Raw genomic sequence first — 16,700 nt, 5'->3', positions numbered from 1 at the left:
CTTCAAAACTTGCATTTTTCACAAATTTGAGAAGAACTTTGTTTTCTACCCTCCTTTTTAATTGGACATTGTCCCCTGTACAAATTGGGATACCTGGTATCAACTGCAACACATCATGACGGACTCTAAGCTGTTGGGTTCAAACCCTGCTAATCCCCCTTACTACAGATGTAGCGGATGCCTGTTCTGCTTGGCGAAAGAGCTCACTTGTTTGGGATGTGGCTGTGCTTGTCTTTCTCGGCAAGTACTTGCTAGTCCAGAAACCCTTGCCTCAAGCTACATCTTTTAGAGCAGACAGACTGAGAGTCACTTCTGACCCAGAGGAAATGTTAACCACCAAATGGAGCCAAACATTTAATCAGCCAGCACTCCTTTGAGTGGACACCATACTTCAGGATCTAGAGAGAAAAAGGCAAAGTGCTGGCAGCCTCTGAGCCACCACTGGCAGTTCTGGCACCTGTGCCCCTGACACTAGAGGGCAACTTTGAGAGGTGAGGCCAGATGGAGCATAAGCTTATGCTCCAAGTACCATCCAGGACAGTCCTGCAAGGAGGACTCTAAGCATTACTTATCAAGACACATCCTCCAGGGCTTCCTGTCTGAACATGCACCATGCAGGGAAGAAGACCTGTTGCCAACCTGGGTACTGATATTGGTGACTGTGCCAATCAAGGGCCGGAGATGCATCTGTTACAGGCCTGGGCAAGTGACTCCCTTTGGCTCCTCACCAGAGTGCTGTGAGGGATCCAGCAACTGAATCGTTGGGTGTTTTAAGCCTCTGGAGTCTGAACAGGGACCAAGATGGGGACAGTGCTTGAGGCTTCCAGGCATGCTTTCAGGGTGCAGATTGTTTGGCACTTTTCCCTCCTGAGAGTTGCAAGCACTTGCTACAGCTTCCCTGCCCCTAGAGTCCGTTCTGACTCCCAGACTCTTCCTATAGCTTAAACACACCCTTTCACAGAACTCCAGCATATGGTGGTATGAGTTCACAGTTTACTTCTTCAAGGGGCATATTAATAATGTAACATATGAAACATGCTAACACTTTGCACAGGATCTTACAATGCTGTTCGTTCTTTAATTGCATGAGAAAGACAGAGATCTGTACAAAAATAACAAATCCAATACTCGTTTCCCTGGACCCTACTCCTCAGTTTTGTCATAGCTTCAGAGTATTTTGGGGGCTGGGGTCAGTCACCTGGGGCTGTCCACGGTCCTTCAGGCGTAGTGCCTGACTTGAGTTCTGAAACATAGAGCCTCTCTCTAACCTTGTTTCCTTTTCTTTCCTTGGCTGGTCTGTTCCCTTCCCAAAACTTCCTCTATGGGTCCCAGTCTTCCCTCCTGAGTCTGTTTATAACCTTCTGCTTTGTCACCCCTATCTCTTTGTCCCTCTCAGGGAATTTCCATTCTTTCCACTATCCCCTTCTTGTAGGTAAATTGGGGGAAGTTGGAGAGAACTGTTTGCCCCAGACACTGATAGGTCCTTAACAATTGGCTATTCTCCCAGGCCTGGGAGTTACATGCTTAAATGTTTTTCAGCAGTGGTGGATACACAAAGATAGAGGTCATATATGATGCAGCAATTTTCATGGTAACCACTGCATAATTTCATCTTATCAACCACAATTCATAAGTTGTAGATCAGTTCATCAAATCATAACGTTGCTGTAGAGGAGACAGACGCATTCTCTGCACTAGAAGCTGCAGCTGGCACGAAGGCTGTATCACTCTCCAACCACACTGTTTGAGGAAGGATACTTCTCACCAATTTTACCACATTGGATAGCGATCCCTTTTCTCTACCTTTTGGAGAGCATCCCCAGGCAGGTTTCCAGGGACCCCCATTTCAGACCCCACCTCAAGTGAGATATAAGTGGCATTGGATTAGCCATCTGCAACCTGACCCAGTATCCTTACAGCATACCTTCTTGGCCATATTGGCCTCATTGCAAACTATCATCATGTAAGTTCTGGAGCAGATCTTGCTTTCCCGCAGCATAGTTAGCCAGCCCATCCACACCAAAGCCTGATGTCAGCCTCCAGGAGCAGGCAACAGAGTGACAGCAGAAACCTCCATCAATGTTGTCACTAGATGAAACGGAGGCAGTGCTATTGGTCCCAGTACCAACAGCTGATCACTTCCAGGTATACCAGGATCTCCAGTTCTAAATCAAAGGCCCTGGGCCACCTCCTTCCTTTGGTAATGTTTGCCCCAATGTTGGCCATCCCACCATGTCCATCTTCTCCATCTCCCACAACTGTCCCTGCCACCATCTCCTCTCCCTCATGCCATCATTCCTAACCACACGCCTCTTTCCCCTCCTTCTCCATCCATGCCACTGTCTCTGGAACACCCACTCCCTCTCTTTTTTTTTTTTTTTTTTTTTTTTTTTTAAATCCTAGCCAGCTATGGCTTCTTCATGTCTCATACAAATAATAATAAAAATAAACTCTGAAACAATGGTGATAGAGGTTAAGTCCCACAAGCTGTTGGCATACTGAGTTCTTTGACCCTGGCAGGATTGCCCTGCTGATCAACAAGGGATCCTGTCACCTGCCGTTGTCCCTGTGTACTGCATACTTGAGCCAGTGAAGGGACTGCAACAGGCCCTGGCCATTCTATTGGGCACATGTAAATGAGTGGAAAAAGGGATGGAGCTCTTTTGAAGCAGAACAGATTGGGTGCTCCATTCACTAAAAGTCTCTCAGTCCATTCTACATTCCTTGGGGATCTACACACTGGGTTCCTGTAAAAGCCAAATAAAACCCAATTTTAGCAGAGGACACAGTCCTACTCTGTGTTTACAGCGCATGTACCTGAGAGGAAGAGGCCCCAGTATTCCAGGAGACCCCATTTTTTGTGTGCTCCTTTGGACACAAAGGAAGTGACAGGTTTGGTAAGAATGTTGGGAGCCACATGCAAGCCATTTTAGCACTTACCACCACCTCGCGCCCTTCCACCAGACTTGGTCTACTATCACAACTGACAAGCGGCTGTTGGATATCCTCATCCAGGGCTACCCCCTTCATTTCCATCCTCTTCTCACAAGCTCATTACAAAAAGAAGTGACCTCCTCATTGCTTTCTCTAGGTGCCATAGAGGAAGTACCTCAGGAATATAGGGGAAGAGGCTTCTACTCCTGGTATTTCCTTATCCCAAAGAAGAAAGAGGGTCTTTGTCCTATATCTAAGACATGGGTTGACTGAACAAATACATATGCTGCTTCTGATTCAGGATGGTAATCCTCTCTTCAAGCTCAAGAGTGGTTCATTCCTGCTGACTTACAGGATGCATATTTCCACATCTCTCTCCACCAGAGAGAGGTACCAGAGGAAGTACCTCATATTCACAGTGGGGCCAAATCATATCTGTACAAGGTACTGCCATGTAGACTCTCCATGGCTCTGAGTCTTCACAAAATTCTTAGAAGTAGGCGTGACCCACATGAGCAGTAGGGGCATTCTTATGTACTCTTTCCTGGATGTTTGGCTGAGCAGAGGCAGATCCTAGCAGGAGACCGTGGCAAGTCTAGACTATGCACTTGTGCGCTCTCTCTCTGTTTGCCCAGCTAGCCCTGTTGGTGAACTATCAAAAAATCTTCTCCTATCCCATCATAGCTGCTATGAGCTCTATTGTCTATGATCAAGTGTTCAGGTCTGAAAGCACGTATCTGCCTGAGGACAAATTCCTGCTAGTGCAATTACTATTACTTGAGCTAAAATCAACCAGACCATGATGGTACAGACTTCCTTGGGATGTTAGGCCATATGTCGACATTTATGTATGTAACATCACTTGCCAGACTCCACCTGGTGCTCCTTCAACTCTGGCTCAGATAAGTCTACTCCCTGGAGAAATACTGGATGAATAGGAAGGTCTTAGTACCACCTCATGTCATTGAAGAGCTGAGATGGTAGCTAGAACCCAAAAAACATACAAGGAGGTGGTACCGTTCTCTGCCCCTTCCTTTACAAAGACATTAATTGTGGATGTATCACACAGGTTGGGGAGCCCACCTGATCCAGATGCAAGGGACCTGGTCCCCCAGAAAACATAGGACTTCACAAAAATGTCCTGGAACTCAAAGTATCAGGGTAGTGTGTATGGCATTCCCAAGTATCCTTTGAAATTCCCTGGTGTAGATCCTGATGGACTACACATTTGTGATGCACTACATAAACAAGCAAGCAGGAGCCTGCTTGTCATCCCTCTGACTGGAAGTCATCAAGCTCAGAACATGGTGCCACCGATACAGGATTACACCAAGGGTCGTCTCTTGGGAGTCATCAACAATTTGGTGGACTTCCTGAGCAGAAAATCTGTTACCAATCACAAAGGGTCACTTGTGAACCATCATAGAGCTGATTAATTCCATTATTGGGGGGAGGGATGGAATTCCTTTGAAAGACCAGTTTGGCACTGAAGAGAATGTCAAGAATCTGAACCTTTCTTCCAGAAGGGGTAGAGGAATCCAGAGGATTGTTATTGGAAACCTTCCTTCTGTAATGGAGTCAAGACCTCCTATATGCCTTTCCAACAATCTTCCCAGGGCACTATTCATAGTTAAATGACACAGAGCCACAATCCTCCTTGTAGCTCCCTACTCATTCCCAGCACAGGGCACTATTCATAGTTAAACGACACAGAGCCACAATCCTCCTTGTAGCTCCCTACTCATTCCCAGCAGTTTTGGCTGACAGACCTGCTCCAGATATTCATTCCGCTCCTAGACTGGCTGGACTTCACAGCACCACAGTCAGATAATCCATCCAGACCTGAAATAGTAGCATCTGACAGCATGGATTTTTGCCTGGTGTACCATGGATGGGGCCAGGTCTTAGCACGTCCAGGAGATACTGATACAGTGTGGAAAGACATTACCAGAAGTACTTACAGTAATTATCAAAATGGCTTTTGCTTTGAGGGCCACGACCATATTGGTGTTAGAAGTATTCTGGTTTCTAGGCTTATTCTTTGGGCAGGGGGGTACTGAGTTAATTTTTCAAGACCTTTATATATTTGAAATAAGATATAACTATCACACGCATTACATCGTATTTTTAAGTCATTTAAGTAACATTCACATTCATGTGATAAGATACTTTTCATTCTTTAGCCCTGCCTTAGCAGTTCAGTTTCTTCTTTTCATACTGGATGCATAAATTGAATAAAACTACAGTAAATATATTTGTGCATAGTTCATATGGCTTGTGATGTCTGAGGAAAAAGTGGATGTATCTAGTAATGCTCTCTATGCTGCCTAATAAGACTTCTGATTAACACAAGAATTTGTTGGAAATAAATAGCATGTCATATCTTTGCACTTAATGGTTGACTTTTATTAACAAGTAGTTCTTCTTCGAGTGCTTGCTCATATCCATTCCATTAGGGGTGTGCGCGCGCCGCGTGCACGATCGTCGGAAGATTTTTACCCTAGCAACACCGGCGGGTCGGCTGTGGAGCCCCCTAGAGTGGCGCCTTCATGGCGCTGAATATATACCCCAGCCGACCCGGCGCCCCCTCAGTTCCTTCTTACCGCCCCTGACGGTCGTTGGAACTGTGGAGCGCGGCATAGCTGTCCTCCACTCTCCCTAGCTTACTTAGTCATTCAAAGTTATAGTTATAGTTGTAGTTCTAGTGTTTATAGTTAAATAGTTTTAAAGTTGTTATAGTTGTTATTGTAGTTCAGGGGGTTAAGGGGGTCGTCTCCCCCTTTCTCCCCCGGCCGCGGGCCCGGGCTCATGCCCAACGCTCCCGGCTTCAAGCAGTGCGCCTCCTGCGCTAAGCCTATGCCAACGAGCGACCCGCACGACTCCTGTTTGAAGTGCCTGGGAGAGTCCCACCAAACAGACAAATGCAAGATCTGTAAGGCCTTCAAACCAAGAACCAAGAAGGAGCGGGACTTTCGGCTCAGGCAACTCCTAATGGAGGCGGCACTTAGCCCGGACACTCCTTCCACGGGCCAGACTCCGACGCCTAGCACTTCGGTGCGCAGTGCCCCGGCGGCACCGGCTATGACGACCACGCGAGTGGCGTCAGACAAGCCTCCCCGGCACCGGACCTCGTCGGCACCGCAAACACAGCAAGTGCCGCGGCGCCGGTCATTATCCCCAGGGCATAAAAAAGCCCATAAGACGGGGACGTCCGTGCCGAAGACGCCGGCTCCCCCAGTGCCGGGGGTAGAGCCGCGTCCACCGGTGGAGCAACGGAAACAGGCGCCTCCAGCACCGTCGACTCCGGCGCCGAGGCCGTCGAGTCCGGTACAAATAGCGTCTCCACCGAGGCCGGCGGTGATACAGTGTCTCCCGTCGACTCCAGAGACCTTCGCGGCGGCGAGAGACTTGATAGCTCTCACGGAGCCGGCACCGCCTCAACCACCGGCACCGACTGTACCGTTGACTCGCCCGGTACAGTCAAGAGGGAAACCTGCCTTGATGCGCCCTCCATCACAAGGGCTGGAACCTCGGCGCCGATCCAGGTCCCAAAGCAGGTCCCCACGCCGCTCGCAGTCCCGGCACCGAATATCGTCTCGGCACCGGTCGTACTCGCGGCCAAGATCTTCGTCGCGGCACCGGTCTACGTCTCGGCACCGCTATGATCGTCGGCACCGATCAACGTCGAGACGTAGTTCTCGGCACCGCCACGCTCGACGCTCGACGTCGAGAGGCCGCTCCCGGCACCGGGCATACTCTAGGTCCTCGTCGAGGTCCAGATCTGACTCCCGGCACCAACGAGGTCATCGGCACCGGTCGCGGTCCCGGCACCGATCGCCGGCACCGCACAGAGATAGATCATCTCCGGACCGGCACCGTGCGGCACCGCAGACCACGGGGATCGTTTCATCTTTCGCGGCACCGCCATGGCCGTCAAGATCGGCGTCTCGCTCCTCGGAGGACCTGTCGAGATCGGCATACCCCCCTCAGGGGCAGGCCGAGGAACGAGACTTGGGCCATTGGCAGGAGAGGGCAGAGGACCACTCTCATGGACCATCTCACTGGTCGTTTTGGACCCCGTGGGCGTATCACCAGGAGCAAGGGGCTTCATTACCATCGACCTCTCGCTCGGGTCACTCGGTCAGAAGGGCCCCAGAATCCACCATCTCTCGGCCTCCGCCTGGAGGCATGGAGGCTTCTGTGTCCACACCACCCGACACCGTGGACCCAAGTGCAGGTGACGCTCCGACCCAAGACCAGGGGGACCGGGACCCCCCCTTGGATCCACTACCACCGGAGGCGTCGTCCTCCTCCTCTCCGGATGAGGCAGTGGCGGGCACTTCATGCACGGGTCCCCCTCCGATAGATCTTCGGGCTCACCAGGATCTCCTGCGCAGGATGGCCCGTAATATGGACCTGCAGACGGAGGAGATAGTGGAGGTGCACGACCCGATCGTGAATATCCTTGGATCGGATGCCCCATCGAGGGTGGCGTTACCCTTGATCCGCACGATCCAAACGAACGCGGATACGATATGGCAGACTCCTGCCTCCATTCCACCTACAGCGAGAGGGGTGGAAAGGAAATACTTTGTCCCATCTAAGGACTATGGGTACTTGTACACACACCCCCAACCGTGTTCACTGGTGGTGGAATCAGTGAATGCACGAGAGCGCCACGGCCAGCAGGCTGCAGCGCCAAAATCAAAAGAGGCTAAGCGGCTTGATCTGTTTGGCCGTAAGGTTTACTCAGCCGGAGGGCTACAACTTAGAGCGGCGAATCAACAGGCGCTACTGAGCCGCTACAATTTCAACTCCTGGAACTCTATGGGGAAGTTTAAGGAGTTGATTCCCCAAGAGTCCAGGGAAGAGTTTGGAGCCATGGTTGAGGAGGGTAAGAAGGTGGCTCGGACCTCCTTACAGGCCTCCCTGGACATAGCGGACTCGGCCGCAAGGACCCTGGCCGCAGGTATCGCTATGCGCAGGACCTCCTGGCTCCAAGTTTCGGGTTTGCCCCCTGAATTACAGCAGACCCTACAGGATTTGCCCTTTGAAGGACAGGGGCTGTTCTCGGAGAAGACGGACTCTCGATTGCAGAGCCTCAAAGACTCCAGGACAATCATGCGCTCCTTGGGGATGCATGTTGCGGGTCCCCAGCGCAGACCATTTAGGCCGCAGCCTCAACGTTTTTACCCCCCTCCACCTCGTCAGAGACAGGACCCTGCCAGAAGGCGAGGGCGAGGTGGTAGGAGAAGATGGGCTGGCCCTCAACCCGGTCAGAACCAAGGGCCACCAAGACCACCTTCAGGTCCTAGACAGAACTTTTGAAGGTGCGGTCGAGGACGGCGCCCCAGTCATCCCCCAGGATCCAGCTCCCTCCTTTCGGGATCGCCTCTCCCACTTCCACCGTGCTTGGTCCCTTATAACTTCGGACCGTTGGGTCCTCCGCACGGTGGAGAGGGGATACGCTATCCAGTTTTCTTCTATCCCCCCCTCCCACCCCCTTTCCCCGTCCCTCTTCAGGGACCCTTCTCACGAGCAACTTCTTATACAGGAGGTTTCTACGCTCCTGGCCATGGGGGCCATAGAGGAGGTTCCGATAGACTTAAGGGGCAGGGGATTTTATTCCCGTTACTTCCTGATCCCCAAGTCCAAAGGAGGTCTGCGGCCCATCTTGGACTTGCGCGGACTCAACAAATTCGTAGTAAAGTTGAAGTTCCGCATGGTCTCTTTGGGGGCCATTATCCCTTCCCTCGATCCTGGAGACTGGTTCGCCGCCCTCGACATGAAAGACGCATACTTTCACATCTCAATTTACCCACCTCACAGACGCTTCCTGCGATTCGTGGTAAACACGGTGCACTACCAATTTACAGTCCTTCCCTTCGGCCTATCCTCGGCCCCAAGGGTGTTCACGAAATGTATGGCTGTCGTGGCAGCGTACCTTCGTCGGCAAGGGATACAGGTGTTCCCGTACCTAGACGACTGGCTGGTGCGCGGTCGCACCAAGGAGCAAGTTCACGCTCACGTCCACAGAATAGTGCACACATTCAACAAGTTGGGCATCCTACTCAACAAGGACAAATCCACTCTAGAACCTACCCAGAGAATAGAATTCATCGGCGCAGTTCTAGACTCCAGACGTGCACAAGCCATCCTGCCAGACAACCGATTTGGCACCATCACGAACCTCATTCAAGGGCTCAAGGCCTTCCCAACTACCACGGTGAGGTCGTGCCTTACCCTGCTGGGTCACATGGCTTCCTGCACGTACGTAACCAGGCATGCCAGACTTCGACTTCGCCCGCTTCAAACCTGGGTGTCATCAATATACCGTCCACATCGGGACAGCCTGAACATGGTGGTCACGGTCCCGGACTCGGTCCTGGCCTCCCTCACCTGGTGGCTAGATCACACTGTAGTCTGCGAGGGGATGCCATTTCACGCCCCACAACCCTCCCTGCACCTGGTCACAGACGCGTCATCTCTGGGGTGGGGCGCCCATCTCAACGAACACCATACCCAGGGCCTGTGGACTGCATCCCAGTTAGCCCTACACATCAATGTTCGGGAACTGATGGCGGTACGCCTGGCGTGCCAGGCATTCCTCAATCTCCTACGTGGCCGCTGTGTGTTAGTTCTCATCGACAACACCACGGCCATGTTCTACATCAACAAGCAAGGAGGAGCACGTTCGTCAATTCTATGCCAAGAGGCCATTCGCCTGTGGGACTTCTGCATCGCCCACTCAATCCATCTCACGGCATCGTTCCTCCCTGGAGTCCAGAACACTCTAGCGGACCGACTCAGCAGGTCCTTCCAAACGCACGAGTGGTCTATCCGTCCGGACATTATACATTCCATCTTCCAGAGGTGGGGGTTTCCCCAGATAGACCTGTTTGCATCTCGAGACAACAGGAAGTGCCACGTGTTCTGCTCCCTACAAGGTCGAGCTCCGGGCTCCCTCTCGGACGCCTTTCTGCTTCCCTGGAAAGACCACCTGTTTTATGCCTTCCCTCCGTTTCCTCTGGTCCACAAGGTACTGCTCAAACTGCGCAGAGACCAGGCACAGGTAATTCTGATTGCTCCTGCATGGCCAAGACAACATTGGTACACCACACTGTTGGAGCTCTCGGTTCAGACACCGATCCCGCTTCCGTTGGATCCGGATCTCATCTCTCAGGACCACGGCCGGTTGCGTCACCCCGACCTCCAATCACTCCACCTCACGGCGTGGCTGCTCCATGGTTCACCCAGGCAGAGCAGCAATGCTCGCACTCTGTCCAACAGATTCTGCTGAGCAGTAGGAAGCCCTCAACACGCACCACGTACCTGGCCAAGTGGAAGCGGTTCTCCTGTTGGTGCGAACAACGAGCCATGTCCCCATTGCAGGCACCCATTCCTCTCATTTTGGAATATCTCCTCTCCCTAAAACAGCAGGGGTTGGCGATATCTTCAATTAGAGTTCACCTGGCCGCTATATCGGCCTTTCACCCAGGGGAACTCGCGTCCTCGGTATTCTCTAACCCGATGGTCGTTAGATTCCTCAAGGGCTTAGACCGGATGTACCCACAACAACGTCAGCCCGTTCAGACGTGGGACCTCAACCTGGTTCTCTCCAAGCTCACAGGTCCTCCATTCGAGCCACTGGCCACCTGTTCTCTTTTGTACCTATCCTGGAAGACAGCCTTCCTTGTAGCCATCACCTCAGCAAGGCGCGTTTCTGAACTCAGGGCGCTTACATCCGAGCCCCCTTATACAGTTTTCCATAAGGATAAAGTGCAGCTTCGTCCACATCCTGCCTTTCTCCCTAAGGTGGTTTCTCCTTTTCATATCAACCAGGACATCTTTCTCCCGGTCTTTCATCCCAAACCACATGCCACTCGCCAGGATCAACGTTTGCATTCCCTGGACGTACGAAGGGCCCTGGCCTTCTATATTGACCGCACAAAGCACTTTAGAAAGACGACGCAACTCTTCGTTGCAGTGGCCGACCGAATGAAAGGCTCACCGGTCTCCTCACAACGCCTATTCTCCTGGATTACGTCTTGCATCCGGACTTGCTATGACCTGGCAGGTGTCTCAGCACCACACCTCACCGCTCACTCCACGAGGGCCCAGGCTTCCTCGACGGCTTTCCTGGCACAAGTTCCGATTCAGGACATTTGTAGAGCAGCGGTTTGGTCATCAGTCCACACATTTACAGCTCACTATGCACTAGTGCAGCAGTCCAGAGACGATGCTGCTTTCGGATCAGCGGTTTTGCACACAGCAATGTCTCACTCCGACCCCACCACCTAAGTTGGGCTTGGGAGTCACCTAATGGAATGGATATGAGCAAGCACTCGAAGAAGAAAAGACGGTTACTCACCGTTGTAACTGTTGTTCTTCGAGATGTGTTGCTCATATCCATTCCAAACCCGCCCCCCGTCCCCACTGTCGGAGTAGCCGGCAAGAAGGAACTGAGGGGGCGCCGGGTCGGCTGGGGTATATATTCAGCGCCATGAAGGCGCCACTCTAGGGGGCTCCACAGCCGACCCGCCGGTGTTGCTAGGGTAAAAATCTTCCGACGATCGTGCACGCGGCGCGCGCACACCCCTAATGGAATGGATATGAGCAACACATCTCGAAGAACAACAGTTACAACGGTGAGTAACCGTCTTTTCATTATTTAGTAAGGGATTCTACTGATTCTCTGCTATAATGCAGTGGCAGATATAGTCTCCCAATTCAGTGGGTGTACGAAAGCAAGAGAGCCCCTGCTTTGCATCCGGACCTGGCTGCTCAGAGGTTGGGAGAGGCAGTGGGTGCAGTTGAACCCATGAACCTCTGCTATAATATAAAACTCAGTCTTGCTTGTAAACTTTTGTCTATTTTGCAGGTGCATGTGAAGGAACATTGGCCTGCTCCACTTGCCACTTAATCTTTGAAGACCACATATTTGAGAAATTAGATGCAATTACTGATGAGGAGATGGACATGCTGGACCTAGCCTATGGACTGACAGAAACGTAAGGCACAGACTTTTCCAGTATGCCAGCGGGCTGAAAGAAAGGGAGGGAGAAAGGAGCAGGAAAGAATTAAATGTTGCCAGAATGACTTAATCAAATGAGAATAAACAGTTGGAATCAATTACATAGAAAAGTTAGATTTTCTTTGTTAGCTGAAGTTTACTACAGACTGTTTGCCAGTCCTCAGTAGTATCCTTTCAGTGTACAGATGATCTTGCACAGAGCTGTCATGTAGCTCAATATAAACAAAGCATCCTACTAGTAGTTCCGTTACTGCTCTCCTGTTTATTTTCTTTCTTCTGCTTTTCTGGACCATATTAACCTTGAATGTAGAGGTTATGAACAACACCATGTTGCCAATTTGGAACAGATAATTAGCAGCCATCTATAAAAGCAAAAAATATTAGATTGCTATTTAGTTTTAAGCACGTTTCTTTGTCTGCCAAAAACCTTTTCCTGTTAACCTTTTCTAGTGTTAGTCTGTTACAGCGTTCAGGTGAACGCAGACAAGCACTCTTAAATACTTCAGAAAGCCCAAGAAAGTTTAAAAAAAAGTCTTATGCTCAACACATGGGGTTTAGTCCCTCACCCACACTGAGGAATTGTGTACTGCACATTGAGGGAGACAAATACCCCTTAAAGAGCTATTCTAAAGAAGCTGCAAATCAACTCCCTCTCCCCCTACCTCCATATATGTAGAGCCCTGCATGCATACTAATTTATATCCGTGGATATAAATCAGTATCCGCGGAACCGCAGAGCTCTCCCAAGAACCGCAGTGGTGAAAGGAGCAGAACATGGGGCCACCACCAGTGTCCCACGCCAGCAGCTCCTTTGGCATGGCTGTAGCACCCCAGCTCTGCTCACTGGGGCGAGCACCAGGCTCACTGGCAGCTGTCCTTGATCGCGCTCTTGTGTTCAAGTGGCATGCATGCCCCCAGATAGGAGATGCAGACAGCTGCGTGGAAGGGATGGGGGCAGGGTTGCAGGCAGGGGGGTGCTGGCTTCTGGGAGCAGTGGCCCTGCATTCTCCTTTCACTGCTGCGGTTCTCAGAAGAGCCCTCCGGTTCTGTGGATATAAACTTATATGTGCGCAGGGCCCTACACATATGAATACTTTTTCTAGCTGTCAAAGGCTGTTATATGATCAGCTTTTCCTTGTGAAGGCTCAAAGACAGGAGAACATGGTAGACAAGCACTTCATTCATGGTTTTAAAGGCCTGATTCTATCTGAGGTGGGCTTCACAAAAGGCCTGATACAGAACCCATTGATGTCTTTGGGAATCTTTCCATTGATGGTTCTGTTTGTTTGTTTGTTTGTTTGTTTTCCCCTGCCAGTGGGCTTTGGATGTATCCCAAAACAATTTTTTGATTCTGCAAAGAAGTGGGTCTAATTCAAGCATCCTTCCACCCTGCAATCAGTGGGACTTCTAAATTAGTCAGAGACCTTTTCCCCACCCTCTGCCTGGGTTTTGGTCAGCCAAACTTTTTTTTTTTAATAATTGCTATTTGTTTCTAGGATTTGTCTCCTAACTAAGACGTTAAGCTATGAGAAAGTTGTTTTTGCTTCCTTTCCTTCATCCTCCTCCCCATCCCCTTCCCTAAACAGAAAATTAAAAAGAAAGGATGAAGAAAATGTAAGACTTTTAAACATAGTTACTTCACCCTTACCATCTCTGTTCACTTCCTCCACTGAGAAAGAGGTACTGCAGACTCTGGGCCAGAGCTATTTGGGGAACAGACTCCGGAAAGAATGTTCCAAGACAATATGTTTTTGATTTAACCACCTTTTATTTAAGGCTTTAGAGCAATGTTCTCATAATGACTAAGGAGCAGAATGCCAAACAGATAGCTCAGGCAGTTTAAATAAAAAAAAAAAATTCTGAATGGGAGGAAGCAAGATGGTGACGTTTCAGAGTTTCTAAAGCAAGCTATACTTCATCGGTTTACCTGTCATAGCTATTGTTTCTCTGGCCAAGGATGCTATGGACTACTTGAGGGAGATTTTTTTTTTCTGGATGACCAGGCCAACAGGAGGACAGAACTTCTATGGCTTCTGTTGCATTTGCTATAGGCTGTCTGGCCTGTTATGGCGATATAATTGTTAGGTAGAGAGAGAAGCCTGCTAACTTTGCTAGGGTACTATTATGCATAGGTTTTCCTTGCAGGTGACTCTCTAGACTTGGAAAGTTTCAGCAAAGGGAATATATTTGGTTAAAAATAATTGTTTGAACCATTCACAAAGACTCTAAAAGTGTTGATAGTGGAACTTTTATGAGAAATCTGCTAAATATTTTCATTACAGTGTACCCATCAAATCGGGGCTCCGTTATGCTGTGCACTGTACAGACACAGTTCCTGTCCCAAAGAACTTGCAACCAATTTAAGATCAATTTATATCTTAAATTATATCCGTGTTAAAGCAGACACCTATGATGTTCTCAGAAATAAAGGTGATTCTCTAGGCCAGGAGCCACATGAGACCATTACAATTGTTCCTCTAAAGTATTAGACCCAGTAATCAGAGCTTCATCTTGGCTTCTCTGACCCCCTCACCTCCACAATTGGGTATCTGTGTATTTTTTCACTGCTAGCTACTGCCCTCTAGTCAATATTGGCAAATAAGTAACATTAGACTGAGAAGGAAATTTAGCCTGGTTGTTTTTATTTCATATAAAGAACATTTGCTATTTGCTAATTCAACCCACCATGCTGATTTTTTAGGATGAATCTTCCTAAAGTTGTTATATTCTCTCACATTCAAAATAAAGTTATTAGTTGGTGTTAATCTTTAACCTTGAGTATTATAATAAATCCATGTGGTTGGAAGCGAAGAACAAGTTTCTTCATATTGCCACCTTAACTTACATTTGCTCTAGCTACCTCAGTAAAGCATGGGAAAGGATACCACCCTCTTCTGATGGTCATTATGAGCCCATTTCTGTGAAGTTTAGTTCACCTCCAGGGATATACTGATATTCCATTGATATGGGGGTTAAATTTCACCCATGTAGTCTTTCAAAATTAAATTAATAGAACTCGTTAATTTACCTGTTCTATCACTTCATGAAACCAGTCCATAAAATCATCCTCAAATGGGAGTCTTTCCTAAACGATGAAGTGTTTTTCATTTAAAAAAAAAAATCTTTGTTCCAGCAAACCAAAAGAGAGAAAATAATTTGCAGGATATTTTTATTAAGATAACAATGATTTGTTGTGCTAATGAACGTCTGGCTCCTTTGAATATCTTTGCTGGTTCTGAATCGTTGCTCTGGTAATTAGAACTGGATTTCTCATGTAATGAGTAAATGTATTGAGTTAGTGAATCTTAGCATCAGAGTTACTGTAATTGGTGTCAGGGACTGTTTTGGTGGAGTTAATTATTTTGGGTCCAATGAAACTAGGCTAAAGTCAGAGAGACTGTCTATAGATCGGCGCTGCAAAAATCAGTATATTTGAAATAGATGCAGTGTGAATAAAGTTAATGTTGGTCCTATATGGAAGATTGAACATGTAAAATATGTTTTATTGGTCTAAAAGTTTCTAAAACTGATGCTAAAAGCTATAGTGTAACTTACATTAATTGCCTATCAATCTAAAATTATGCAAAATTTTAAATGTTACCTGTTGCATGTACATTTTAATGGACTTAAATTTTAGTAAGGTAGGGTTTTTTTAATGTAACAGAACGAGAAAATAAAATGCTGGAAAGCAAATGATGCTGGAGGTAACTTTTTTGACATGTCAAGTGTCATGCATCCGACAAAGTAGGTATTCACCCACGAAAGCTCATGCTCCAATACGTCTGTTAGTCTATAAGGTGCCACAGGTCTCTTTGCTGCTTTTACAGATCCAGACTAACACGGCTACCCCTTTGATACAAGTGTCACTTAGTCTCTTAAAGGCATTTATTAAGACACCACTTTTTTTATTTGTGAATGAACTTGAAAATTATCTTGCTAATAGTATTGCTAAACTACAGGAAGAACATTATGAAATGCTTAAATAAGAATATTAAATGCTATTTTTATAGGCGTTTGTTTCCCCTCATGCCTTAAGTGAAACTGATATGACTTCTTCTATTGCAGAACAGTAACTCCTCACTTAAAGTTGTCCCGGTTAATGTTGTTAAGTTATTATGCTGCTGATCAATTAGGGAACGTGCTCGTTTAAAGTTGTGTCCGCCCCCGCCCTGTGGAGATAAGGTACAGGAGCAGGGTGGGGGGATGACACTAAACTGGGAGGAGTGGTAGATACACTAGAGGGTAGGGACAGGATACAGAGGGACCTAGACAAATTAGAGGATTGGGCCAAAAGAAACCTGATGAGGTTTAACAAGGACAAGTGCAGAGTCCTGCACTTAGGACGGAAGAATTCCATGCACTGTTACAGACTAGAGACCGAATGGCTAGGAAGCAGTTCTGTAGAAAAGGACCTAGGGGTTACAATGGACGAGAAGCTGGATATGAGTCAACAGTGTGCCCTTGTTGCCAAGAAGGCTAACGGCATTTTGGGCTGTATAAGTAGGGGCATTGCCAGCAGATCAAGGGACGTGATTGTTCCCCTCTATTCGACATTGGTGAGGCCTCATCTGGAGTACTGTGTCCAGTTTTGGGCCCCACACTACAAGAAGGATGTGGAAAAATTGGAAAGAGTCCAGCGGAGGGTAACAAAAATGATTAGGGGGCTGGAGCACATGACTTATGAGGAGAGGATGAGGGAACTGGGATTGTTTAGTCTGCAGAAGAGAAGAAT

At 48.5% G+C, this 16,700-nt stretch overlaps 1 protein-coding gene across 1 annotated transcript in view; it reads left to right on the top strand.

Annotated features, from left to right (window-relative positions):
- FDX1 (ferredoxin 1) overlaps window positions 1–16,700 on the top strand; it is a 44,635-nt gene that overhangs the window by 18,198 nt on the left and 9,737 nt on the right. Inside the window, exon 3 of the mRNA XM_054015512.1 lies at window positions 11,816–11,945. Coding sequence (XP_053871487.1) covers window positions 11,816–11,945 — 130 coding nt within the window. The remainder of the gene's footprint in view (window positions 1–11,815; window positions 11,946–16,700) is intronic.

Source organism: Malaclemys terrapin, chromosome 1 (genome assembly GCF_027887155.1).
Source record: "Malaclemys terrapin pileata isolate rMalTer1 chromosome 1, rMalTer1.hap1, whole genome shotgun sequence".
NCBI classification, from domain to species: domain Eukaryota; kingdom Metazoa; phylum Chordata; order Testudines; family Emydidae; genus Malaclemys; species Malaclemys terrapin.
The sequence above is the reverse complement of the archived record's forward strand: the minus strand, read 5'-3'. Positions and strand labels throughout refer to the sequence as shown.